Source organism: Monodelphis domestica, chromosome 3 (genome assembly GCF_027887165.1).
Source record: "Monodelphis domestica isolate mMonDom1 chromosome 3, mMonDom1.pri, whole genome shotgun sequence".
Taxonomy (NCBI): Eukaryota; Metazoa; Chordata; class Mammalia; order Didelphimorphia; family Didelphidae; genus Monodelphis; species Monodelphis domestica.
The window spans coordinates 476,482,544-476,510,338 of NC_077229.1; the positions used below are offsets into that span (position 1 = coordinate 476,482,544).

General features: G+C 34.3%; 2 protein-coding genes across 10 annotated transcripts in view; one reads left to right on the top strand and one right to left on the bottom strand.

The window, feature by feature from the left end:
- Nucleotides 1–26,444, top strand: part of FAM81B (family with sequence similarity 81 member B) — a 178,126-nt gene extending 151,682 nt beyond the window's left edge. Inside the window, exon 12 of the transcript XR_008917898.1 lies at nucleotides 26,347–26,444. The gene's annotated coding sequence lies outside the window, so the exon portion shown is untranslated. The remainder of the gene's footprint in view (nucleotides 1–26,346) is intronic.
- SKIC3 (SKI3 subunit of superkiller complex) overlaps nucleotides 1–27,795 on the bottom strand; it is a 137,867-nt gene that overhangs the window by 25,707 nt on the left and 84,365 nt on the right. For all 9 annotated transcript variants that reach the window (XM_056824668.1, XM_056824664.1, XM_056824660.1 and 6 more), the window contains 10 exons: nucleotides 27,426–27,503; nucleotides 23,550–23,674; nucleotides 22,901–23,024; nucleotides 17,050–17,271; nucleotides 16,001–16,073; nucleotides 12,655–12,708; nucleotides 11,328–11,439; nucleotides 6,226–6,354; nucleotides 5,848–5,969; nucleotides 434–592 (listed from right to left, as the gene is read on the bottom strand). In XM_056824668.1, coding sequence (XP_056680646.1) covers nucleotides 434–592; nucleotides 5,848–5,969; nucleotides 6,226–6,354; nucleotides 11,328–11,439; nucleotides 12,655–12,708; nucleotides 16,001–16,073; nucleotides 17,050–17,271; nucleotides 22,901–23,024; nucleotides 23,550–23,674; nucleotides 27,426–27,503 — 1,198 coding nt within the window. The remainder of the gene's footprint in view (nucleotides 1–433; nucleotides 593–5,847; nucleotides 5,970–6,225; nucleotides 6,355–11,327; nucleotides 11,440–12,654; nucleotides 12,709–16,000; nucleotides 16,074–17,049; nucleotides 17,272–22,900; nucleotides 23,025–23,549; nucleotides 23,675–27,425; nucleotides 27,504–27,795) is intronic.

Genomic DNA, 27,795 nt, shown 5'->3' on the forward strand with positions numbered 1-27,795 from the left:
AATAGATATAGCTAATGCAAAAGCAATTGAGTTAAAAGGGAAAGTAGAATAGCACTGTCTACTAGGGATATCTGAATACAAAATGCATTCTATAGGAGAATCACTCATTAAAAAGTGACTGAATTTTAGAGTTATAAAGCATCTGGCCTGAAAGAGATTATCAAGGATCACCTAATCTAATCTTTTTTAATTATACAGAAAAACATATATTCCCAAAGAGGCAAAATGCTCATACAGCCAGTTAATGACAGAGCTAGAATGAGAACTCGGTTATTTAATCTTTTTACTACAATTTTTATCCATACAGGGAGTTTAAGTGACTTGCCCCAAGACAAAGCTGATTAAGAAATGCAACATGCCTTTGATTCTACCACTTCTTGGATATTCCTTAGTAAGGTGCCTAATAAGAGCCAAAAAAGGGAAATTAATTTACCTGCCAAGCAGAAAAAGATGTTGAATTGGATACAACTGTTTTTTGCAGCTCTTCCAGAACAGCATCTGGAAGATGCTTTTGTGACTGTAGTAAAGGTTTACACTGAATTTGCCTTAAAAGCAGGAAGACACCAGGTTGGTCATGACTACCTTTTAAATGCTGAAAAAGAAAAAAATAAACAAGTCAAACTAAAAACAGAAGGACATTGAACAACTTCTTAAATACAAAAATTATTAAGCTATTTTCACAATTGGGAAAAAATTCTGAAATAAAAGATTTAGTTTAGTCAATAAAATAATGAAGGTATATTTATTCTTTAAAAGCAAGCCATTAAATCTGCTAGAATATGGTTACTATGGAAACTTTAGATATAACCCAGAACATAATCACCTATTCATTACTCACTAGTCAAATAACTCTATAATTTTTCTTTAAAAATCAGTCACCTGTTCTAGTCCCAAATATTGAATTACATATTTCATACATAAAGATGACAAATGACTCTGAGGGACATCAGCTATATTCCCAATTGTGGTGATGGATTTGTATTGACTTTAGTTTTTCTTGTAAAAGCATATATGAATGGTCTCCAGTTGTAAACTGCCTGACATTTTAAAGTCTATGAATTCAAAAAGCCCATATCTCATTCTTTTAGCTCTGGAAGAAGGGAGGAAAAAAGAAACAAGAACCACAAAGATTAGGGAGGAAAAAAAAAGTTGGAGCATTCAGAGACTCTATAAGTTCAGAATAGTAAGAAGAAAAGATGGGGAGGAAAGGAGGAAACACGACTTTTTTTCAGGAAGATTTATTAAAAATTTTTAAATTACATGTACAATTTTTGACAACTGTTTTCTGATATTTTGTGTTGCAGATTTTCTCCCTGTTTCCCTTTCCCCCAAGGCAGTAATTAGTCTGATACAGATTATATCAGTGCTTTCATGTAATATACATTTCCATATTTCTCATGTCATGATTAAAGACACATATCACATATACAATAAAAAAATTATGACTAAAATAAAATGAAGGATAGTATGTTTGATCTGCAATGAGATTACAACAATTTCTTTTTGGATACAGGTAGCATTTTTTTTTTTTATCATAAGTCCTTTAGAGTTATCTTGGAACCTTGTTTTATTAATAAAGGTGTTTAGTACTTCAGAATTAATCCTCATACAATATTCTGTTACCACATACACTATTCTCCTGGTTCTGCTCACTTCACTTTGAATCAGTTCATATGCCTTTCCCAGGTTTTTTGAATCACCCTGGTCTTAAGGTTGAATGGTATTCCATTACAATTACAGAGCACAGCTTGTTCAGCCATTTCCCAGCTTGATGGACCCTCAATTTCCAATTCTTTGCCAAAGAGCTGCTAAAAATATTTTGAGATACAGTTTTATGGCCTTTGAAGACCGGTTCCATGTTATTCTCCATAATGGTTATCAATTCACAATTCCACCAATGGTGTATTATTAGTATCTCAATTTTCTGATCTCCCCTCCACTACCTATCATTTTCCTTTTGGGTCATATTAGCCAATCTGATATGTGTGACATGGTATCTTTTTTTTTTTTTTAATAACCCTTACCTCCCATCTTGGAGTCAATACTCCAAGTATTGGCTCCAAGACAGAAGAATGGTAAGGACTAGGCAATGGGGGTCAAGTGACTTGCCCAGGGTCACACAGCTAGGAAGTGGCTGAGGCCAGATTTGAACCTAGGACCTCCCATCTCTAGGCCTGGTTCTCAATCCACTGAGCTACCCAGCTGCCCCCTGACATGGTATCTTAAAGAGTTGTTTTAATTTGCATTTCTCTTATCAATAGTGATTTGGAACATTTCTTCATATAACTAGTTTTAATTTCTTCATCTGAGAACTGCCTATACTTATCCTTTGACCACTGGTCAATTGGGGTTTACTTTGTATTCTTATAAATTTGGCTCAGTTCTCTAAATATATGAGAAATGAGGCCTTTGTCAGAGACACTTGCTGTAACATCTTCCCCCAATTTGATGTTTCCCTTCTAATCTTTGCTGTATTGGTTTTGTTTGTACAGAAACTATTTAATGTAATGTAAACAAGATTAGCCATTTTGTTTTTCATAATAATGTCTATGTCTTTCTTGGTCATAAATTCTTTTCTTATCCATAAATCTGACACATAAACTTTTCCATGTTCTCCTAATTTGTTTATGATAGTCCCCTTTATTTCTAGATCAAGTATTCACTTTGACTTTATCTTGGTGTATTGTATAAGCTGTTGATCTGTGCCTTGTTTCTGCTATATTGTTTTCCCAGCGGTTTTTGTCAAATACTGGGTTCTTTCCCAAGAGTTTGGATCTTTGGGCTTATAGTAACACTAGGTTACTATAGTGATTGATTACTATGTGTTAATTTCCTAACATATTCTATTGATCCACTATTCTATTTCTTAGCCAATATGAGATTATTTTGAAGATTATCATTTTATAGTGCAGTTTGCAAATTGGATGTTTAGGCCTACTTCCTTCATACTCTTTTTCATGAATTTCCTTGATATTCTTGACCTTTTATTCTTCCAGATAAATTGTTATTTTTTCTAGTTCTCAAAAATAATTTTTGGGTAGTCTGATATAGCACTGAACAGGTAAATTAGTGTAGGATTATCATTTTTTTATTCATTAAAGAAACTGATCTAGTTTTCTTTCTTGTTTTAGCTCTTGATGGTTTATCAAGTACCATATTTGTGGCATAAAGGAAATTTGGAAGGATTCCTTCTTCCTCTATTTTTCCAAATAGTTTATTCAGTATTGGAATTGCTTCTTTGAACTCGTGGTAGAATTTATTCATCTGTGAATTCATTTGGTCCTGAGGCCTTTTACTTAGGAAATTGTTTTATAAATTTGTTCAATTTCTTTTTCTGTGATGGGGTTAAGTATTCTAGTTTCTCTTTTGTTAATCTGGCCAATTTACATTTTTGTAATTATATAGCAATTTCACTTAGTCAGATTTATTGATCTATAGTTGGGCAAATTACTCCCAATAATTGCTTTCCATTCTTCACTGGTTGTGCTTCACCTTTTTTCGTTTCTGATACTGGCAGTCTGGTTTTCTTTCATTTTTTTAACTCAAATTAACCAATGGGTTGTTTTGTTGTTTTCCATAAAATCAGCATTTTATCTTATTTATTAGTTCAAAGATCTTCTTACTTTCATTTATCTTTTTTGATTTTCAGGATTTCCAATCTGGTGTTTCAATAAATCTATTTTTTTTTCTACTTGTCTTTTTTAATTGCATGCCCAATTCACTGATCTGTTCTTTCTGTATTTTATTGAAATAAGCATTTAGATATAAAATTTCCCCTAATAAGTAGATTTCTATACCTAGATAAATGTGGGTGTTATTTCAATTGAGCTAATTCTAATGAGAGTAAAGTTCAAGCATTGCCCACCACACCCTTCATCTTCTCCTCTTAGGCACTGCTTCATGTGAGATCATTTGTTCCCTTCTATCTTTTCTTTTCTCTTCTCCCTTTGTGTTCCTCCATCCCATCCCTTAACTTTTTTTGAATATCAACCCATTCAATTCTGCTTACTTCTTTCTATGTACAGAAATCCCTTCCATATCACAGAGGTTAGGGGCACAGCACCTCCATAACCTGGAAATATCTGCATAAAATTTTTGGTCCTACCAGAGAAGAAGCCTGATTTTTTTTGTTTTTCTTTTATGAGGTGTTTATAGTATCCTATATGCATTTATGACTTTCTAAATTTTTAAAGATATTTCTATGTTTCTGGCCTTTGTGTACTGGCTGGCTTTCATTCTTTTTGCAAACTTCTAACTTATTTTAACTTGAAAAAAGAAGTTGCCTATATTTTATGGTATTAAAAGATAAAACATGTCATTATACAATATTATACCTATGTTTTATGCATTTGTGAGTTTCAAAACTTTTTCAGGGTTGTCTGTTGGTCTTATGTGTTTGTCTGTAGCTTCCGCGAAACTTTGCAAAAATTCTCTTTTAATTTCTTATACCAGCCTGTGATAGATCAAAAATGCAAGAGGGAATGTCAAAAATTGTTTTGATGTGTAATGAAATATATGTAAGTACTCTTAATTACTGTTTTTCAGTTTTATAACAATTAAATTTGATTCTGTTTGATACTAGTTTATGATCTCTGCTAAGACCCAGAAAAAATGATTCTTCAGGAAGTAATAAGCACAAAAGGAAAAAGTTAACACCAAAGCATCATACCTAAATGGAACATATTATATTACCAAATTATTTTTCCATTAGCAGGGATTTTTCCCTTTCTTCCCATCAAAGGGAAGTTCAGAGTTCAGGTTCCCCTTAGATGTCAAGAGATATAAAAATGAAACCTATTTTTCACCCTCTTATACTACTTCCTCTTGCTCTAACATGAGATTTTAAGATTTTAATGACAAATAGTTTTAAAAAAGGGGAAATGAAAGATAATATAACAAAGCGGATAGAATAATGAACCTGGAGTAAGGAAATCCTGATTTGAAATCCCTCCTCTGCCATTCACTAGCTGTGTGACATGGGCAAATTAACTTCTCTAACCCTTAAGCAACTCTCTAAATTATAAAACTTATTTTTTAAGTTATGCAAGGGCTTCAAACCTTTATCGGTAAAGGGAATTCACATGCTAATGAAATAACAGATTGCTGATGGTGATGTGATAGCAGCATATATCTAGTAATCAGAGTCTACCAATTTGGAAAGGTCTTGGTGGTATTGTGTATCTATAATATAATATAATCTGTGAGTTCTAGATAGTATGGAAAAGCTGTGTTTAAAGGTTAAATAGCAAGGAATACATATTTTGGCTATAAAAATCCCAAAGCCACTGATTGGTAAGGAACACTTGCAATCGGCTTCGGGCCAAAGAGAGTACAAATTACTCAATCTATCAGAATAACTTCTATATGACTAGGTATAAGTATGAATGGGATAAAGTAAAAAGTCTATCTTTACAAAAAGAACCTTATACTGACTTCAAAACTCCTGTTTCTTCCCCAGCAACTTCAGCAATTTTCCAAAAGTCATTAGGTATTATTTGTCATAAATAAAAGGTATATAAATATAAGCTAAAAAGATAGGGCTGAAACCACAAAAGAATCCTTTAACTTAACAAGTGTCAGAATTTGAGGAAGCCATCATTTGTAAAAATACTGCCTTCTTCACAATGCTAAGGAGATACTAATAAAGACCATCCTTATTAATGTAAATTTTACTAATGTACTTTTAATCCAAATGACCACATGACCCCTCATGAAGCATCCTTGCCATCATACTGTGTTTCCTCCAAAAAGATTTTATCCTTAAAGTAGAAATAGTAATTAATGAATATGCTTTTCTCCAAGTACTTCAGGAACTAAGAAGTCATTTATTTTAGCCTATCACAGTACCTTTGTGCAGAGGGCCTCGGCTTCTGAAATTTTCCCTTTTTCTATTAAACCAGTGAGAGCTTGACAAAGGGACCATTTTTCAATATTCTGAATGTATTTTTCAGGAAGTTCTTTTTCTTTGACTGTAAGTAAAAACAAATTTATTTTTCTTTTCAATTTTAGCCTATGTTTATACAAAATAAGTAGGTAAGCTATTGATTTTTTTAAAAAGAACTACTGATTTTTTAAAAAAGTTTCAAGACAAGTATTTTAACTAAAACTCTTTAAGAAATGCATTGAACATAATAAAATATTCTGAAGTTAGAGTATTTATTTCTTTGTACTTCAATACCTAAATAGTTTAAACTAAGTTATGTATAAAAAGCTTTTTCACTTTACCTGTAGCAGAAATAGTGGTTAACAGTGCTATGTCTAGTTCTGTCCTCTTTGGTTTTGTGTTATTTAAGAGAGCCAATGTGTTGTCAGCATAACAGGCTGCCATTAGCCCTGCCCAAACAGCAGGATCATCTAAAAACAGAAACCATAATAGGGCACAAACTTCATTAATATGCTAAAAGGCACCATATTCATAAATAAAAGAAACCATTTTTAATGCCTGAAAATCTTGAGAGAAAATTTCAATGTTTTAAAGAAATTCTGATTAATCAAGGTCATGTTGACAAAAGCCAAAAGGAGACTCATCAACAGTATTTATCCTATAAGATTTACTGTTTATTATTCATCCACAAAGAATGATAACACCGTAACAAGTTCTCCTTTAATTCTCTTATTTCTAATTAGTTTGTTTGATTAGAGCACTTTGCTAATAAGACCAAAGTCAGGATCAAAGTGACAAATATAATATTAATCAAGTAGCATTTATCTATTTCCTATTACTCCTATTTCTAGCCAGGTGACCTACAACTCCATACTTACCTAGCCAAGTCATTAAAAAAAGTATAAGTGGGTCAACAACCTTTACTGGGAAAATAAAGTACAAATACTAATGATAGTAACTCAGTGGCAATATCCTCATATGAATTAGTAATTCAATTCAATGAGCATTTATCAAGCACTTTATACAAGTTCTAGTACTATGTGAGTCCTAGATACAAGGACAGAGGATAAGGGGAAGTGTCCTAGTAGAGGGAAAAAGATTAATTGGAAGAGTAGTATAATGGACAGGTCACCAGCTGAAAGCAGCCTTAGACAATTACAAGCTATATGATCCAAGGAAAGTCATTTATTCTCTCTGGGCCAATGTTTCCCCATATGAAAAGGGTTTTGACTCAATGGCCTCTAAGATTCTTTCCAATTCTAAATCTATGATCTTGTGATTGAGTTCAATCACCTTATTTTATAGATGAACAAACTGAAACCCAGAAGAGACCAGATTGGTTGGTCAGCCAGCATTTATTATTGTGTTGACATCCAATTTCCTTTCACTTCTCACCTGGATGTTCTCCTGGACTTCATCATTGCCTCCCAAAAGCATTATCCTGAACTCTGAACTTATAATGCCTGAACTCCGAAACTCCTATCCCCTTCAAGGATGGTTTTGTTTTTTGTTTATTTGTTTTAACCTTTACCTTTTGTCTTAGAATTGATACTAAGTATCTGTTCCAAGGCAGAAGAACAGTAAGGATTAGGCACCTGAGGTCAAGTGACTTGCCCAGGGTCACATAGCCAGGAAATGTCTGAGGCCACATTTGAACCCAGGACTTCCCATCTCCAGTTCAGGTACTCCATCCACTTAGCTACCTCGCTACTCTCAGTGTAGTTTTGTTAACATTGGACAGCTCCTCCCCTCATCCTCCATTTAAATCCTCCATTTAAATCTAACCTAGCTGCAGGATTTCATCATATCCTGATAGTGATTGGTACATCCTCTACCCCTTGGCACCCTTTTTTTTTTCAATTTCTTTTCATAGGTTGGTTTCCCCAATTAGCCTGCAAGCACCTTTATGACAGGAACTAGCTTTTCCCCTCTTTGTGAGAGAAGGAAGGCACCTAATATAGGTTTATTGACTACTACTGCCTATCAAATGACAGAGGTGATATTTGAACCCAGGTCCTCTGACTCTAGATACTCTTGACACTCTTTCCACTTGAGCTGGGCCTTGGAGGAAGCTGGAAATCATTAAACATAGAAGTGAAGATGAAAGACATTCCAGGAATGGGAGATAGCCTGGGAAAAGGCCATTACTAAATGGATTCTCATTACTAAGAAAAACCACAGGAGTTTTTATTCCCCTCTAAAGACAATAAGGAGCCATTAGAGTTTGCTGAGCATACATATTTACTACATAACCCTGCTGTGTACCAGTGTTTTTTCTAGGAATGTGGCTAACAAAGAGGAGAGAGGAGAATGGGGTCATCTGCTGGAGAAAATGGGAGGGGACAGACTCAAAGGCTTATGCTGAAGCCTTGGTAAGGAAAAAGCCTCTCATTATCCAGGCACAGGGAAATGGAATGGAGGAAAAGGAAAGAGGGATGATGTCAAAGGGTTTTTAACGTGTGAAGTAGAAAAGAGAGAGCTCATGGAAAATGGTCTCCATTTTTTCAGTAAGATAAAAGGAAAAGCCCTCAAATATTAGATGTAAGATGCTTGATGAGAAAGGAGAATACCTAGAATTACATCTGTAATGAGAGAAGGAATCAACTGAGGAAGAACAAAAGAATTATAGCTAATTGGTACAGTGGAAAGAGTACGGGGCCTAAAATCAGGAAGACATGAGTTCAAATTCAGCCTCAGACACTTATTATTATAGTTGTGTTATGCTGGGTAAGTAATTTAACCTTTGTTGCCTTAGTCTCCTCAACTATAAAATGGGGATAAATAATAGTACCTCTCTCAGGGTTGCTGTGAGGATCAAATGAGATGTTTGTGAAATGCTTATCACAGTGTGTGGTACATAGTAAATGGTATATAAATGTTTATTTCCTTCCCTCCCTTTGCTGCAAGGAGGACCAGGTGAAAATTCCTAATATTCCTTCTGGCTCCAAGTCTTATTATTCTAACAAGTTTACATGTTAATTTACATTTAACAAATTTTATGAGATTACTGGTTGGGGTTAAGAGTGCCACAGAGTAAAGTTGTGTTAATTAGCACAAATAGCCATTAGATCTCTTGGACCTTTACATCATCATCACTATTCAGTATTATACACACAAGAAGTACTTAGTATCTTTTTGCTCAAGAAGCTAATCCTCCAGTTATGATTAAATAGACATACAGAAAACAACTTAATATCTATATTAAAACCTCATTAAACTACTAAAGTAGAAGGGGGTGAAACAGAGAGCTCATTTGCTTTAAAATTATTCTATGCACTCCAAATACAATTGTAGTACTTTTTCAATGAAGTACATTTCTAAGTACAGGTTCTAATGGGTCTGTTTTAATGAAGAGATAAAAATTATTTTTAGTTATCAGTTCCATTTTCATATCAACAAATAAGGTGCTAAAGTATTGATTTTTTTTCATAAAGCCCCTTGTGGAAAGGAAGGTGACTGACATTTGGTGGGGAAAGGGGAGTGGCAGTTGGGTCTTGTAACTAGTACTTCCTTCCTGCTGGGCTTCCTTCCTTCCTGGTGTTGGAGGTGGGAGGAGTGTTGGCTTCTCAGTCTGGATTAAGAGTGCCTCTACTCCGTTCAGCCCGAAGAAACAGGCCCAACCAGCTCTGAAAGTTAGAACTGTTCTTGTTACTTTCTGTCTACTGTTAAGATCCTGAAATTGACAAAACTAGGACAGATATAATGGTAGACGGGAGTAAGAGAAACCCTCCACCAGCCTGTGAGGCTTGGCCTCAGCTCATAAAGCTGAGAAAGACTCCAACCTTATTTAGAGACCTCCCTCTTCCCTTTTTCCCTGATATGTCTCCAATCCAAACTGGTTATTAAAATTTCTCTTATTAGAATATCACAATCAGATAAGTGGACTATCTTTTCTGGGCATAGAGGGAGCTGAACAATCAGCTCAGTCATTCAACAACAAAGAGTCCTTATAGGACCCCAGCTGCTGCCTCTCAGCAGGGGGCATCTCTCCCTTAAACTCCTCCATTCCCTGCTACAAACCTTCCTTATCCCCTGTTTTTTCAATCCCCCCATCTTTCCCAATAAATATTACAGTTTTTGGCAAAGCCAGCTAGGTTTTCCAACCTATTTTGTCAAGAATTTGGGAAAAAGAAGGCAGTTGGAGGTGTCAGAGAAGTTTCAGAGAAATTGGGCCTACATACATTTCAAAAGTCTGTGTGACTGTGGAAAGCTGCCATTTTGAGAGTAGTGTTGAGTGCACTGCCTCAGTGCCTAGTGACACCACACCCAAAAGAAACCACTCCTTTTGAAGGGAGGAGGCGACTCTTAAAGGGCTAGACTTAAAAACATTTTTTCTGTTGCAAAAGGCTTTTCAAAATACAAGACGACAAAGAAACTATTACTTGCCATGAGTTGTCTAGCCTGGATTGGACATTTCTTTTATATGTTTTACAACTCATTTTTGGTCAAGATTAGGATATATTTATTTTCTGCTTCAGATCTATGAAAGTTTGCAATGGCTGAATATAAGTATATATCTCTTGATTTCATTCATTCCCACATATGCTGGAGCATTATTCTTCTTAATCCAATTATACTATGCCCTATAAAAAGGTGTGCATCTAATTTATGGAAAAAAAGCAAAAAACAATGAAATGGCTGTGATGATTTTAGTCATGAGGGAGAAAATGATGCAACTAAAGCAAATGATTAAGCAACTGACTGAGGAGAAACAATGTGGCAAATGTATTAACACACAACATGAAATACCTAAAAATAACGATGTAGTTGAGCAAGAAAATACAGATGGGGCTGAAGGTGGAATACCAATATTACCACTAAGAGATCAAACAAGCCTACAACAAGATAGCAGCATAATTCATATTAAAACACATAAACCATTTACAACAGCTGACCTTGAAAGTCTGAAAAAACAGATGCCTTTTCAGAACCAGTGAGATGTTTGAAGGAATTTAAAAGAGAAATTAGACTTTTTGATCCAGACTTCCAGGACACGGAAATTCTTCTCTCAGAATTATTTTCAAAAAGGGAAGAGGGAGGCCCCTAAATAAGGTTGGAGTCTTTCTCAGCTTTATGAGCTGAGGCCAGACCTCACAGGCTGGGAGAGGGTTTCTCTCACTCCTGTCTACCACTATATCTGTCCTAGTTTTGTCAATTTCAGGATCTTAGCAGTAGACAGAAAGCATCAAGAACAGTTCTAACCTTAAGAGCTGGTTAGGCCTGTGTCTTCAGGCTGAAACAAGAAGAGGCGTTCCTAATCCAGACTGAGAAGCCAACACTCCTCCCACCTCCAACACCAGGAAGTAAAAGAGCCCAGCAGGAAGGAAGTCCTAGTTACAAGACCCAACTGCCACTCCCAGTTGCCCCTTTCCCCCCCAAATGTCAGTCTTGTTTCCTTTCCACACCCTTTAGTCTGAAAAATACTAATTTTTATGTTATTTACCTGGAGATAATAGGACTGCCTTCTGAATGGTCTTTAGTGGATCATTTTTACCATCTTCTGCTGAATTGCTTCCCATTGCCAACTGATTGACTGCAGTATACAATAAGGCTTTCTGTATAATGAAAAAGAATGCTGTCAAAATCTACTTTTATGTAGGCTGAGGATATGACATGACCCTTTTCTAAAAGTCATTTAATCTATAATAGTTAAAATAGTTGAGGTTGTAAACTGTAGTGAGTAAAATAGTGGAAGATATAAATTGTGATAGATATAATAAGAGTGGGTGAGTAAATCTGTGATCGCAGAAAATATGTTTTCACTACAGTGTCTTCTTTTAAATCAAAATATAAGGTGGTCGCCAGGGAAATATTCCCAATTATGAATATACCCAAGTCAATTGGGTTTTATAGAGAGTTTAATTAATAATACAATGAGGAATTAAAGAGAGGAGAGAGAAAAGGAATTAATGAGAAAAGAATAGGCCGGCCCAGGGCAGCCCTGGCCAACCCAGGCCTAAGACTTAACATCACTCACCATAAGATTTGTCCAAGCAAGGATTCAGAGGGACAGAGTCTCCCCAGAGGGAGTTCCAGCCAGAGTCAGCCTCCCTTGAGAGACCTTCTTAGAGATTTCCTCCAAGAGCTTCTTTCTCAAGAGACCCTCCTTCGAGCCTGTCTCTCAAGAGCACTTTTTCTCAAGAGATCTTCTTCTCAAGAGATTCCTTTTTCTTATATAGGGGGTTTTCTCCTATGTCACCTCCCCTAAGTTCTTCCATCTACCAATCACAGTAGATGTTTTCCAAAGGACAGCCCATTCTGAATTCACAGCTGAGTCAACTAATCCTTTTAGTAAGTTTGAACCAGAAAAAAACTTCTGAATAAGTTTTCACCTCTTTGCTCCTTGTAAATTCACAAGTTGCCTGACCTTTATAGTTACTTAGCACCCTATTGTATTAATTCTAAAAATAGGCACGGCTTAAAGAACTTTTTGCCTCATTATAAGTATGAGTTTAAGTACTTTCATTGTTTAGCAAGGAATTTTCTCCCCTAAAGCAGTCTTAAGTATGGGTGGAGTAGAGGTCTTCCCATTTCTGATCTAAGTAGAGTTCTCACATTTTAGATCTAAGTAGCTTCACTGTTTAAAATGGGGAATAGTTCCAATAGGGAATTGTCCCAATAAAAAATTCCCCAATGGGGAATTTTTTAACATTCACAAATCTGAGAAATTTCAAGATTCACAATCACATTTGAGAGTCATTTAATTCTCCTATATTATTAATATGATTTATATCAAGGTAGAATTTTTTTTGCAACAAGGGGAAACAAACCTTTCCATGATTTGAGTCAAGTATATGTGCCACTTTTCCTGCTACAGCTCCACCCTGAAATACAAAATATTGCACAATTACATTACGATTGTTGCAGAAAATGCACAAAATAGTTAAGATGTTATCTTTTAAAATTCTTTTTAAAAAAACCCCTACATTCTTAGAATCAATATTGTATACTGGTTCCAAGGCAGAAGAGCAGTAAGGGCTGGGCAAGGGAGGTTAAGTGACTTGGCAAGGGTCACACAGCAAGGATGTGCCTGAGGTTAGATTTGAATCCAGGACCTCCTATCTCTAGTCCTAGTCACCTTAATGCCCCCTTTAAAAATTTTTTTTAGAATTTATATTATGAAAATAATCAAACAAAAATATTTCTCCAAAAAAAGAACCATGAGACTTATTTAAGGCACTTTTTAACTCATACATATACAACATATGCAGCTACATAAAATTTATGAAGATATTAACAAAACTGCCTTATTTGTTTAGGTCCTTTTTTATACTTTTTGTTTTCTGAGAATATTGGGGAAAAATGCTTTACCTTTATGGAGGGGAGGGCTTATCTATTGTTACTCATTAACCTGCCATATTCTGGGGTTCCCTTCTCACTGAGAAATCTTCCATTGCAACAAATATGTAAAGTCATAGAAAAACAAAGCAATACCTTTTAATTACTTATTTGAAAAGTTAGGATTTTCCCAACTCATCAAACCTCAAAGTTCTTTATTTGAGGCAACTCATTATTACTAAGAGTAACTCATTACTGTATTTCTTATTCATTCAAATTGTTGTGACACTAATAGATTTTTTAAAAGCCATAATAATAATTGATAACAATCAATTAAAAGTAACTAGCACTAGTAATGATCCCCATCTCCAATTGCCTATTAGATATTTCACATTAGATATAGATATCTTAAACTCAGAGTCAGGTAGGTGGTGAAGTGGATAGAGTCCTGGGCCCAAAGTCAGGAAGATAGGAGTTTAAATTCCACCTCAGACACTATCTGTAAGACATTCAACAAGTCATTTAACCCTGTTTGCTTCAGTTTCCACCATCAATAAAATGAATTGGACAAAGAAATGTCAAACTACTCCAGTGTTTGCCAAGAAAACTCCAAAAGAAGTAATGAAGTGTTAGACATAATTGAAATGACTGAATAATAACATCTTAAATCCAAAGTCCTCTTCTCTTCCTAAATTTTTACTATTGCTGTGGAACTCACTGTCATCTTCTCAGTCACCCCTGCCTAGAATTCTTTTCTTTTCTCTACCTCCAGTTCTTCTCATTCCATACAATTTTTACCCATATCCTCTCGTAAAGCATAGGACTGCAGATTTAAAATTGCAAAAGATCTTAGAAATTATTCTCCCATGTCTGGAAATCTCTGCTTATGCCTCTCTTCTGTTGCCTGGTTTCCCGGTCTTCCTTTTCAAATATCAGCTAATATTCTACCTTCTACCAAAGAAGCTTTTTCTGTTCTTCCTTAATATGGCATAAAACAAAAATAATTTTGAAATGAATCACAAAACATCCAAATCAAAGAATTTGAGCTGGAAGGGACCTCAGCAACCAGAATCTAGTCTAACGCATTCCTGAATAAGAATCCCCTCTACAAAATCCCTAACAAAAGATCCTCCAGATTGTTCTTGAAGGCCTCTAGTGGATCTCTAAAGGAGATCATTACTCCATAAGGCATTCAATTCCATTTGAGCCCAGTTTTAAATATTAGGAATTCTATCTTTAAATCAAGCCATAAAAACTTCTTTGCAACTTCTATCATTTGCTCTTCGTTCTACTCTTAGGGGAACAAGTAGATCTAGTCTAAGTCCTCTTCCTCTGGCAGACAGTCCTTCAATACTTGAAAACAATACTTAGATGCCCCACATCCACTCAGTTCTTTTCTCTCAAGTTAAGCACCTTCAACCATTCTTCCCACAGCAAGATCTTGAGGTCTTGGGCCATTCAATTGTCCTCCCTCACTACTCTAAATAGCTCATCAATAACCTTTGAAAAATAGGGTGCTCAAACCTGGTATCAAATGGGATGCAAACCTCTCCCATTAACCAAATTAGTTTTTTGTATTATTATAAATATTTGTAGCCAAAATAGATATGTCACCTAGATAGCAATATAGTAAGGTGGATTCAGAAACTGGTTGAATGACCAGAACCAAAGAGTAATCAATCACTAATGGATCAGTAACAACTTGAAAGGAGATGTCTATTGCCATGTCTCAAGAATCTATTCTTTGTCACTGTTCAACATTTTTATCAATGATCTAAATCCACAGGCAGCTCACTTGTCAAATGTGCCATTGGAATGAAGCTGAGATATGGGATAGCTAACCTATTGAATAACAAAGTCAAACTCCCAAAAAGATCTGCAAAAGTTAAAATATGGATTTAGTAAACTGAAACTTATCTTATCATCTTAAACATTTATATAGTATTTTAAAATTTGCAAAATGTTATGTTTTTTTTTTAAATTTGAACCTCAAGAACAAGTACAAGTGCTATTATTAATATCTTCATTTTACAGAAGAGGAACACTTAAGGGACTTGCTTAGGAACATACAGAGAGTAAATGTCTAAGGCAAGATTCAAATTTGGGCCTGCCTGATTCTAAAGCTAGAACTCTAACCATTAAATCCTACATTTGGGTTTATAAAATCAACTTCACAAACACAAGATGGGTATGATAATGGATGGACACATTTTATGAAAAAGTTCAAGGTGTTTTAGGGGACTAGATATTTAATAGGAATTTAATAGGAATTTGGTTACCTGGCAAGCAAAAAAAAATATTATAGACTGAATTAAAGAGGTAATATCACCCCAAGAGGGGAAAGGCTACAGCCTCTGACTGAAATCATCCCTGACCAAACCAGATTTATGCTCTATTCACTTTCTCTGTAGAATAACTAGATATACAAGAATTAAGTGAAGGAACTGAAATGTTTGACCTAGAAAAGATATGATAAGATCTTATTTTTATAAGCTATCACATGAAAAAAGGATTAAACTTGATCATGGCTCAAAGGGACAATGTAAGAACAATAGATTGAATTTTAAAAGGGATATATTTTAGTTCAATATAAGGAATATTTTCATAATTACTAGACCATTTGAGCTATATTAGAAAAATGAGTTGTTTTTGGAGAGTGGTTTTCATTTGAGAGGAAGTTTCCAATGTTGTTAGATAAGCATGTTAGTGATACTATAGTAGAGATTCTTAGCCAAATATGGGTTGAAGTAGATGGACTTTTTAGGACCCTTACAATTCTTTGATGGTTGTAAAACTTAAAAACCATAACATTTTGTCAGACTTTAGGTAGTAACTTACTTGGGCATTTCGTGGGGTATATTGTGGAACCACTCGGGATAAAAGAGACCAAAGGGCAGGATCTGCTGGGTTACTAGAGAGGAGATAAAAAAAATTACATATGTAGTTATTTACACAAAAGCAAATAAAATAATTTTCAATTTTCCCTTCTCAGAACTTTAAGCATAAATTATTTTAGTCATATACAATTCATTCATGATAAATGTTCCTTGTTAATAGGAAATTCCTAATTTTCAAGGAAAATATAAGCTATTTTCTGTTGTATGACTATAATATCTCTATAAAAGTACAATACAATTATAATAAAAGGAGATAAAGAAAGGTGAGAAAATTTCCTCTAAGAAACTTTTTACAATTCTGAGGGGTTAAATGATATACTCATTGTCATCTCAGTTTATAGAAGAGGAAAAATTAAATCCAGGTCTTCCTGACACAAAACTACTTCCCTATCCACTGTACTACATCATCTCAATGTCTGAGCAATTACTTGCCTTAAATATCAAGGAGATACGTATTTTAAAGGGCCAAATTTAAGTTACACAAAAAATGATTAATTGAGAAAAGACTGCATAGAACTAAGCTAGTAAAGGAAACTGGTTTGGTCAACTTGCAAGTGAAAATGCTTCTCTTAAATCTAACTTATATGAGGGAAGGCTATTACTTTCTCAAATAAGCTTATGTATTTACTGGGGCAGGTAGAAGTGTTCAAATCTTCAGACTGCTAACATATAATTTGCATTCTTCATGAGAAGCCTAGAATATGTCAAAATTTAGTAACTTGCCTATGGTTGTTACATTACCAGTCCCCTTTTCACCTCAACTCCCTCCCTTCATAAAACAAAAACAAAATTCTTATAACAAATAGGCATAGTCAAGCAAGATAAATTCCCACATTTGCTGTATCTTAGAAATTTATATCTCATTCTGCACCTTGAGACTACAAATATTTGTAATAATGGACTTATTTCATTTTAACATGCTCACTCAGATCTTACACTAAAGCTAACTATAATAAGTGAAATTCAAAGTTCTCAAATACAGATTTTTACCTGTGGATAGCTTTAGACACCTGCCTCTGCACTGACACATTTCGACCTTGTAATGCACAAACAGCTGCTGTAATAAGGCACTTCTGATAATCATCATCTTTCAGTTTTATATGCTTTAATAATTCATTAAGTGCTGCTTTTGAAAGGGTAGCATCCTTCATTGCCAGTCCTAGAGCACAGAGTGCCTGAAGACTTTCTGTGGTTGGTTCCTTTAAGATAGAACTGCAAGTTCAGAAAAGAGGAAAAAAAATACAAAATTTACAATATACAACAGCATACAATTTCTAAGAATTCTTATCGTTATCTGTCAAAGAAACTACCTAAAATCATTTTTACTAAAAAGGTCTCACCAGAGCAAATCTTCTGATTTATCTGGATTATGAAACTATATACTATATACTAGTACTATTATAATAAAACATCCATGTTAGTCGTGGGGGAGAGGGGTAAGAGGTGGGCAGGAACAGGAGTTGAGAAAGACCTTTTTTTCCCCCAAATCAAGTTATTTAAAGTCCTTAAAAATACTGAATCAAGTTCTGTGAACCTCTTGAGAAGTTACTGAAATAATTTTGGTAAAAATGTTTGACTTCGACAATCATCCTGAAATGAGTAATAAAGAAGAAAAAAATAACATCTTCAATGTAAAAATATCTAATTTCTCATGGTTCCCCCCAAAAGTTTTCATCTAATTAGCACAATGTTGCAGCAACCAGAACTCCGTATAAAAGCTACATATTTTACTCATGTCTATTACAACTCTAGTCAATTTTTTGGGGACTTAATGAAATTTAAAGCTTATGAGAATTTTGGCAATTGATATAAACACCTCTTGTGAAATCTGATTTAGAGGCTAAAGTAAAAATGGATAGGAAATATTATTAATATATACCAAGACATCTCAGACTTACAGAATTTCTTATTGGAGTGAACATTAGTCCAGTTATCTCATTTTACCAAAAAAGAAACTAAGGCCTAGAGTTCAGGTAACTTACTCAAATTTTCATAGCTAGGCATAGAAAGAAGCTCACAAATTCTGGGCCAGTGTTCTTTCCATTATACCATGCTTCTAATCTATAAACTTTGGATAAATTATAGGAATTCCTAGCAATTGCCATGAGTTTGGACTATACTTGTCCCAAAAGTCTTTCAAAAAGTGTTCAGAAGAATTAAGTAAAAACAATTATTAATTATGTTGCAAAAAATGGCATACCTGTTGAACCAATATAGTATTAAGGGAGATGTAGAGCAATGTGTTTAGTTCTCTGTAGTAGTAAATAAGCATTAGAACTCTAATTTACATACAAACTATTCTGGGGAAAAAAGCTTATCAGAAAGAAACAAGAATATGGAAACATGCCTGGAGGGTATTTAGCAATGTAGCCCAAGGAAGGACATACTCAGTACATGTAACACTAACAAACACTAACAATCAGACAGGTGTGTTAGAAAGAAAGAAGAAAATGATGCAATACAAATTTAATATCAGTGACAAAAGAGCAAAGTTCATTCTATACACTGACGCAAAAGGAAACATTCATATTCTTTGCAAACAATATTTATAATTTACAAAAGTTTCCCTCATCAAACTTAATAAGTATTTATTGAACTGAAACTTTCACTGTTTAGATGTTCCAGTCCTATAATATTCCATTCAACAAATGTTTATTAATATAAGATGTTAATAAATTCATAGGTAAGGTATTAGGATTACAAAGATGAATACAAGAATGAAGTTCCTGCCTTCAAGGAGTATATATAGTTCTAATTTTTTTTTTTAATCTTACTTTGCAAATACTTTTTGAAGATTTTTATGTGGTTACATTACACTTCCATAATTACCCTCCTGACTTGTCCATATCAAAAAGTACCTACTATAAATATACAATAGACACTCAAAAGTTCCTGTACAACCACTAAAAATGTAACATTCTTGAATTCTCAGTTTTGGTAGAAAAGATAAATGGCATCACCACTGAGAATGAAAAAATGAACTAAAACTTAAGACAGAAAGGAACTAGGCAAAAATTTAGGTTCTAAATCCAGCAACATGAAACAGGCATAAATAAAGATTCCTGATCATATAGAGAAGATAGACAATAAGACCCCCTATTAGTTTCAACAAGGTCACTTCTCAAATCAATTTATATTTCCTATTGCACTCTGCCAAGTCAGCCTTTGATGGCTCCCACCATTCCTAAACATGCTGCTGAATGGAGGTGAAAAAAAAAATCAAGCAACTGTTCTGGCTGGGTCAATACAAATTTATGCTACACAACCTCAATTAAGCTCTCTATGTTGCTAGGCGATCTTTCTACACTTCCCTTATCAATTCACTATCAATTCCCTTATCAATGCACTTTCCACAATGGCTCTTCTAAGCTTATTCTTCCCTCTTCAAACCTTTCTTGGCTTCTCTCCATCTACCCCACTCCCCCTCAGTTGAGAACTTAGCCTTATATTTCAAAGAAGAAGGTGAGGTCATTTACCATGAGCTCCGGATCTTTTTCATTTCATATTAACTCAGAGATACTCTCCAACATTCTTCTTCTTCACCCTTGATTACCCAGAGGTAATCTTATTCCTTCTAAAGACTAAACTCTCCAACTGCCCAAGCAATCTTACTTCATCCCATCTTCTCTAACATAGATTCCTCTTTATTGTCATTCCCATTCTATAATTTATCTCCAATCTTTCCCTGTTTACTGGCTCCTTTCCTACTATAAATATGCCATGTCTTCCCCATTCTCAAAAAATACCTGATCCTTTCATCTCTGTTAACTACCATCCTCTATCTCTTTTGACCTTTGTGGCTAAACTTTTTTTTTTAAACCCTTACCTCAATACTGTGAATTGGTTCCAAGGAAGAACAGTAGTAAGGGCTAGGCAACAGGGATAAGTGACTTGCCCAGGGTCACACAGTTATGAAGTGTCTGAAATCAGATTTGAACCTAGGACCTCCCATCTTTAGGCCTGGCTCTCAATCCACTGAGCCACCCAGCTGCCCCCTGTGGCTAAACTTCTTGAGAATGCAAACTACAATGGAAGTCTCCACTTTCTCTCTTCAAACTCTAATCTCAAACTTTCATAGTCCAGCTTCTAACCTCATCATTCCACGGAAACTGCTTATTCCAGTTACCAATGATCTCAACTGACAAATCCAGTAGCCTTTACTCAATCTTCCTTTTTCTTCATCTTATTGCAGTCTTTGACACTACTGAGCACTCTCTCCTCCTGGATCTTCTCTTCTCTCTAGGTTTTCAGGACATCCTTTCCTGGTTCTTCTCCTACCTCTCAAATTGATGCTTCTCAGTATTCTTTGCCAGATACTCATGCAGATGCTAAATATCTTACAAGGCTCTGCCCTAGGTCCTCTTTTCTTCTCCTACTATACTATTCCACTTAGTATTCTCAAAAAAAAAATCTTATGGATTTTTAAAAACTGTTTTTTAAATTCCAAATTCTCTCTCCCTTCAGCCCCTCCCCTACCCATTGTACATATGAAGGCATGAAAAACAGTTTTCCATATTAGCCATGTTGTTTAAAAAAACAGTAGGTTTGGTTTTTTTAAGGAAATTGAAAAAAATGTTTTGCTTTACTCAGTTTATCATTTCTCTCTTTGGAAGATGACTAAATATTTGCATTACGAGTCTTCTGGAATCATCATGAAAAATTGCATTGCTTGAAATCCATTATTACAATACTGTTGTTACTATGTACAAGGTTCTCCAGATTCTTCTCACTTCACTTTGTATCAGTTCATGTAAGTCTTTAGGTCAACCTGCTCAACATTTCTTATAGCACATAATAGTCTTTTCACAATCATAAATCACAACTTGTTCAACCACTCCTTAACTGATGGGCAACCTCTCAATTTCAAATTCTTTATCCACAAAAAGAGCTTCTATAAAGATTTTTGTACAAAAAGGTCCTTTTCTTTTACTTTGAGCTTTTTGGGATAGATAGAATATGTAGCATAAATTTACTGTGTCAAATGATAAAACAGTTTTATAGCTCCAAATTGCTCTTCAAGATAGCTAAACCAGTTCACAACAGTGTATTAGTGACCTTCTTTTTCCACATGCCCTCCAATATTTGTCATTTTCTTTGTCCTTTTAGCCAATCTGACAGAACTGAGATAGTATCTCAAAGTTGTTTTAATTTATATATCTCTTAATTATTAGTGATTTAGTGCACTTTTCAAATGATTAAAGCTTTGATTTCTTCTTCTGAAAACTGTTCAAATCTTTTGACCATTTCTCAATTAGGAAATGACTATTTTTGTAAATTTGACTCAGTTCCCTATATATTTGAAAAGTGAGTTCATTATAAAACTTGGTATAAAAAAGTTTCCAATTTCCTGCTTTCCTTCTAATTTTGGTCACGTCAGTTTTGTTTCTCCAAAACCTTTTTATTTTCATATAATCCAAATTATTTACTTTACCTTTCATGATCTTCTCTATCTCTTATTTGGTCATTAAATCCTTCCTTCTTCATAGATCTTATGGGTAATTTTTTTCCATCCTCCTCTAATTTGCTTATGTTACCACCCTTTATGTCTAAAACTCCTGTAGATTTAATTATCATCTTAAATATTAATGATACTCAAATCTGTCTTTCCTGTTCCAATCTTTCTGCTGACCTCACATCTCTAATTGACTTTTAAACATCTTCAAATGAATGTCTACATCTTAAACTCAACATTTTCAAAACAGAAATCATCTTTCCCCTTAAACCTTCTCCCCTACTATGGTAGGGGGAAATAACATCCTCCCACTTCAGTAGGCTCACATTCTAGAAGTCATCTTGGATTCCTCATTTTCTAATCTGTCCCTATCCAATCTGTTGCAATGATCTATTGATTTCACCTTTACAACATCTCTTGAATATATTCCCTTCATTCCTCTGATACGCCACCATCTAGGTAAAGCCTCTATCATCTCATACTTGGGCTACTTGCAATAATAACCTGCTGGTGAATTTGCCTGCCTCATGTCTCTCCCACTTCAGTTTATCAACCTTTCAGCCACCTAAGTGATTTTCCTAAAACACAAATTTGACCACGTAACCCACTACTCAATAAAGTCCAGTGGCTCCCTTTTACCTTCAGGATCAAATACAAAATTCTCTAATTGGCATTCAAAGTCCTTCATAACATAAACTCTTCCACCTTTTCCAAGCTTCTAACATTTTCTCTTTACCACATATTCTTCAGTCAAGTAGCAATGGCCTCCCTGGGGTTCCTACAAGATACTACATCTTTTGATCCTCAGTATTTTCTCTGGCTGTCCCCCCCTCCCTGAAATGCTCTTTCCTCACCTTTGCCTTCCAGCTTCCTTCAATTCCCAACTAAAATCCCATCTTCTATAGGAAGCCTTTCCCAACTCCTCTTAATTCCAGCACCTTCTCTCTGTTAATGATTGCCTAATTTATCATGTATAATATAGACTGCCTAAATATATTTGTTGCTTGTTATCTCCTCCATTACTTTGTGGGCTTCTTAAGGACAAGAAATGTCTTGGATTTTGTTTTGTCTCCACAGTGCCTGGCACATAGTAGTAGGTGCTGAATAAAAACTTGCTGACTGGAAAAAAAATTATTAAGTAAAAAACAATGTAGATGGGCTGGCTGTTTCCTAACTGTCCTATCTCCAAAAATATAGAAACAGTTCAAGCCTATATTGTCATAAGAAAAAAAAAATTGGTAAGATTTTCCCAACACTACCTGATACTACAACAGTTCATAATCAAAGGGCTACCAACGATTGTTTCTTTTGCTTCTAAATAAACACAAATTTCAACCTAGTCATCCTCTGATATAAAAATGACTAAAAATCAATGTCAACTATACATACCATTTGAATAGTAATGTCTTGGCTGTGTCCATTTTATTTTGTTTGTATTCTGCTATTGCCAGCGCCGTCAGGATATGAGCTTTGTCCTGCTCTGATTCAACAATGGACAAGGCTCTCTCATAGGCTGTTAAATTAAGGTGATTTGGAAAAAAAAATGAATAGAAAGTAATCCCAATTTTTAAAACAGAGGCAAAAAGAATGAGTATCTTTATTATTACATTTAAATAAATACAATAATAAAGATTAATAATTCATTTAACTAAGTTTCTACAATGGTAATCTCTGGGAATCTGGGCCCAAAAAGTTGCCTAGAGATTCCTTTTTCTACCATTCTACCCTAGGACACAGCCCGAGTCAGAGGTAATTCCAGAAGATACCCAAATGTTTAGACCCATGACACAATAAATGGGTCATGCTATGAACAGAGTTTTGCCTCATAGTCTAATAATAGTAAACAAATGTTTTAGTATGCCCCAGGAAAACCCAAAAGGCTGATCTGTTTTGTTTCTGACCAACATTAAAATAGCTTATCAACTTATGGTATCAAAAATTTGAACTTTATAACTACATTAAAACATCCAAACTACAAAGATAAATTCTACTTCTCCATGGGGAAGGTGTACACTTTCACTTCAAGCAACAGACTCACCTTTGTTACTCTCTTGAAAAAGTCCTTTCTTGAATAAAGCAAGTGCGAGACCTATGATGTCATCGAAGTCTTCCAGAGGGGTTGACTTAAAAGCCTGGATTGCTTTATCATATTCTGCAATAGCACTGAGAGAGAAAGGACTCTAATTTATATCATCAAAAACTAAAAGTGTATAACAACTCAAGAACTATAATTTACTAAGAACTATTCCTATAAGAATTTCATTTACACTTACTTTTTTTAATAGCTAAGGTTCAATATTCCCCTAATACTAAAGTACCATAAAACAGAATACTATAGAGAAAGAAGTTAAAAGTGTATAAGTAATCCAAACTGAATATTCAATAAACAGTAATGACCTCCTAATTTTGCTCCATTTAAATTACACATGTGAACATTTTTGTCCTATCACTTATTTGAATATATGATTTGGGGTTTGGGTTTTATAAGATTATTCACTTATAAAAATGAATAACATGGAAATGTTTTGCATAATAATGCATGTATAACCCAGACAAAATAAATTTTAAAAAAGTTGAGGAAAAATAATTCTGTACTTTTTCCTGACATAAAAATATATTTCTTTCACATCAGTATTCTATTTATTCTATATGGTTATAAATTGAAATTTCAGTTGACCTGAAGAACAACAAAAAGATACAGTTGCTATAGACTGCAGCTAATCAGTAAATAATTGCACATGAGAAACAGCACAATAGAAGTTTCCTGGAAAGAGAATTAGACCAGTGAGTGAGAGTGAAGAGGAACAGATTAACAAACAGCCTGAGCTTCATTGGTACCCATGGATGGTGTTTTAGATAAGAACTATACAGAATAAAGTCTGAAAGGAATGGGATCTAGACCACTAGGGGTAGGGCCTGACTGACAACTTAATTATTGACAAAGAATGTTTTTTTAGGGCTAATCCGAGAACACGCCATATGATTGTAATACTATTTTTAAGAATTAGGGATATTTTGCTAGGAGAATATTTAGGGAAGATATGAATCTGGATTTGAACTTGAAACTTCCTGACTTTTTTAGGATTAGTGTTCTATTTACTATGCCAACAATTCTAAATTTATAGCTAGAACAGACCTTTAAGATGTCAGACCAGTCATCTAGTTGATGAGGATTTAAAACTCTCATCTCCCATAGAAGTAATAAGACTTATCTGAGGTAGTAAATGACATAAGGAGGACTTGAAATGAGGTCCTCTAATTCTGAATCTAGTTTTCTGAATTTCAGTTGCCCTGAATTGCCTCTCTGGGTCTCAATTTTCTTGTCTATAAAATTAGGGTGATAATATTTGTAGTATCTACCTCATAGAGTTGTTATAAGGTTTAAGAATGAAGTATTTAAAACACTGTCTAAATGTCAGGTATTGATAATATCATATTTAGAGTTATCATAGAAGAGGGATTCGATTTTTATTCTTAACATATTTTGGGTGGTATAACTAGAATAAAGTGGTCAATTACAGGGGTACAAATTTTGTTTCACTGTAAAGAATTTTAAGAACTTCTATTTTTAAATGGTGGGGGGCATCTTGGTAACTAGAAGTATTCAAGCAGAGGTCTGTGCTCTCTGTTCACCACAATTATTATTGAAGAAATCCTTAAATTGGGTGGGATGTTAAGATGGTGATTTTTCTGTGAAAAACAACTTTTTAACAATTTAAAAATAAGTTTTTGCAAAAAAATATCCATTTTTAAGTTGAGAATTTCTTATATTTATAAACCCATTGTTATGATATAAGAAAAATTTTTTTGGTTTAGCTGGTCCAACTTAGATGATTCCAGAAAATGTTTATTAAGAATTTGTCAACCAAATTAAGTATCTACTATGTGCTGTGCCAGGTGCTTGGGTTAGAGGCAGAAATGAAATAACTGCCTTAAGGTGCATACACTGTATCACAGGAGACAATATACAAATAGATACACAATATTCACAAAATCATTTTGGTAGAAAAAGGGGGCTGGTGGTTAGAGAGATCAGGAAGGGTCTCATATAGGTGTCATTTGAATTAATGTCTGAAGGCATCCTTTATAAAGGTATATGAACAAGAAATAGAATGTTGTGTTTGAGGAATAAGAAAGCTAATTTTGCTGCATTCATCTATAAATATGAAGATATATTGAAAGGACTTGCAATATATACCAAATAGAATCCAACCTACTCCCTTCTTCCTATTCCACATCAAGTCCCAATCACTGTCCATCTGCAGTGCCCAAGATCCACGTGCTGATAGATCCATTCACTTGAAAGCCTGTCCATCCAACTGCATGTCTAGGGCACAGGCCTTTTTATTTTATTTTGCCCTTGATCTGTAGACTATTGGATTGATCCCTTTTAAATATCTGGGATTTCACTGAGGAAAACCCTCTGGGACTTCATGTCATAAGCACAATGCCATCTGCACATTTCTGAAAAATCTATCTCTATGGACAAGGTCTTCCATTTGGACCCCATAAAATTAATAGAAATAATAATAAACAACAGCTAGCATTTATATAGCACTTGAAAGTTTGCAAAGCATTTTCTATAGGTTATCCAAACTAACTTTCAAAAGAACCCTATGAGATAGATATTATTATTTCCCCCTTTTTTACAGATGAGGAAACTGAAGCTGAAAGAGGTTAAGTAGCTTGTACAGGATCACAAAGCCATAAGTGACTGAGGTAGAATTTGAACTCAGATCTTCTTGATTCCAAGTCTACTACTCTATGTATGTCATAATTTAGCCTTCCCAAATGACTATAATAATCACACAAAATTTCTTATTTTCATATTATAGGTCTCATTCTTCTGCATCATCAATCAAGTAAGTGTCAAAGAAAATGAAATTTGCTTCTGGGTAAAAAACAAAAACATCTGGCAATAAATGAAACATCCTTCCTTTATAGATGTAACTGCTATGTCTTTTGGTTCAGTGATAGAAGAAAGTCAATGTAGATATTCAAATCCTCCAGCACATAAACTTGTTGGCCTAAAAATTTTGCTAGAAAAGCCTAAATAGGGTCATCACAGAGACTCAGACATGCCTGAAACGAGTAAACAATAACAAAAACCTCACAGGGTTAAGAGGATAATGTGTGGAAGGCATTTTGCAAATCTTAAAAGAGTACATGAACTTGGCTATTAGCTAATATCACAAATTATACAATGATGAAAAAGTAGAAAAGGGTAAAAATAAATGGAAAGAAGTGAAGAAGGCAGTGAAACACACAAAGAGACTTCTGAAATAACTTAGAAAGGTTTGGAGAGGAATAAGATTAGAAACGAATTAACAAAGATACTTATATATTTGTGAAAAAGAAAAAGAAATTACCTGATCTATCAGCAGGGGAAAAAAAGAAAATGGGAAGGCATAAACATGATATTTCAATAATCTTCAAAGAGTGAATGGGATTTTGCTTGCTGAGGATTACAGGAGGTCAGAAAGTTACTATATAGGCTAATAGGTATAAAATACCTCAGATGCTTTTCAGAGAAGCCTCAGAGTGGGCAGAAAACAAGAGGTGTAGGTAAAGCTAGCATTTAGGAGTGAAATGTTCATAATTTAGAGAATAACTACATTTAAAAAATTGTTTTCTTTAGCATTCCAAATAGTAGGAGTGACATATTCTGTTCCCAACATACCAAATGGAAGCAAGCAAACAATTCCAAATGAAGTTTAATTACATTTAAAAGTTTTGGTAGATTGGGATCAAATTCAGATTTCAAAAATAGGATATATTTTTTAAAACTTTAAGTGAAAAAAATACTTACAAAATCCCATTTAAAATAATGAATTTGGTGAAAATTTCATAAAATGTTTTTGGAATAAAAATCAGAACTGGTCCCACAAAAATAAACAGAAAATAATTTGCTTACCATAATACACGACCATAACTTCTTAATGTAACATTATAGATCTCTTGTTTTTCTTCATTCTGCAGTAACAAAATTGCCCTTGGCAAAAGAAAAATATTTTGAATAATCTACATTCAAAAATATTCTTTTCATCTTTATTGTTAGATATAATCATTTACATAGACAGGGAAAAGAAATTAGTGTGACCTCTCAGTGACTCGTAGTTTTAAATTGAGACTGTAATTTTAAATCTGAAGTAATAGCAATCATGAAAAAAGTATATACAGAAATTGAAAGTACCTTTAAAAGATACTTAAGAGTGTGTCTTTAATCATGAGTCTCTATTACATTTACCTAGATAATCAACCAGAATTGGTTTTACAAGCTCCTA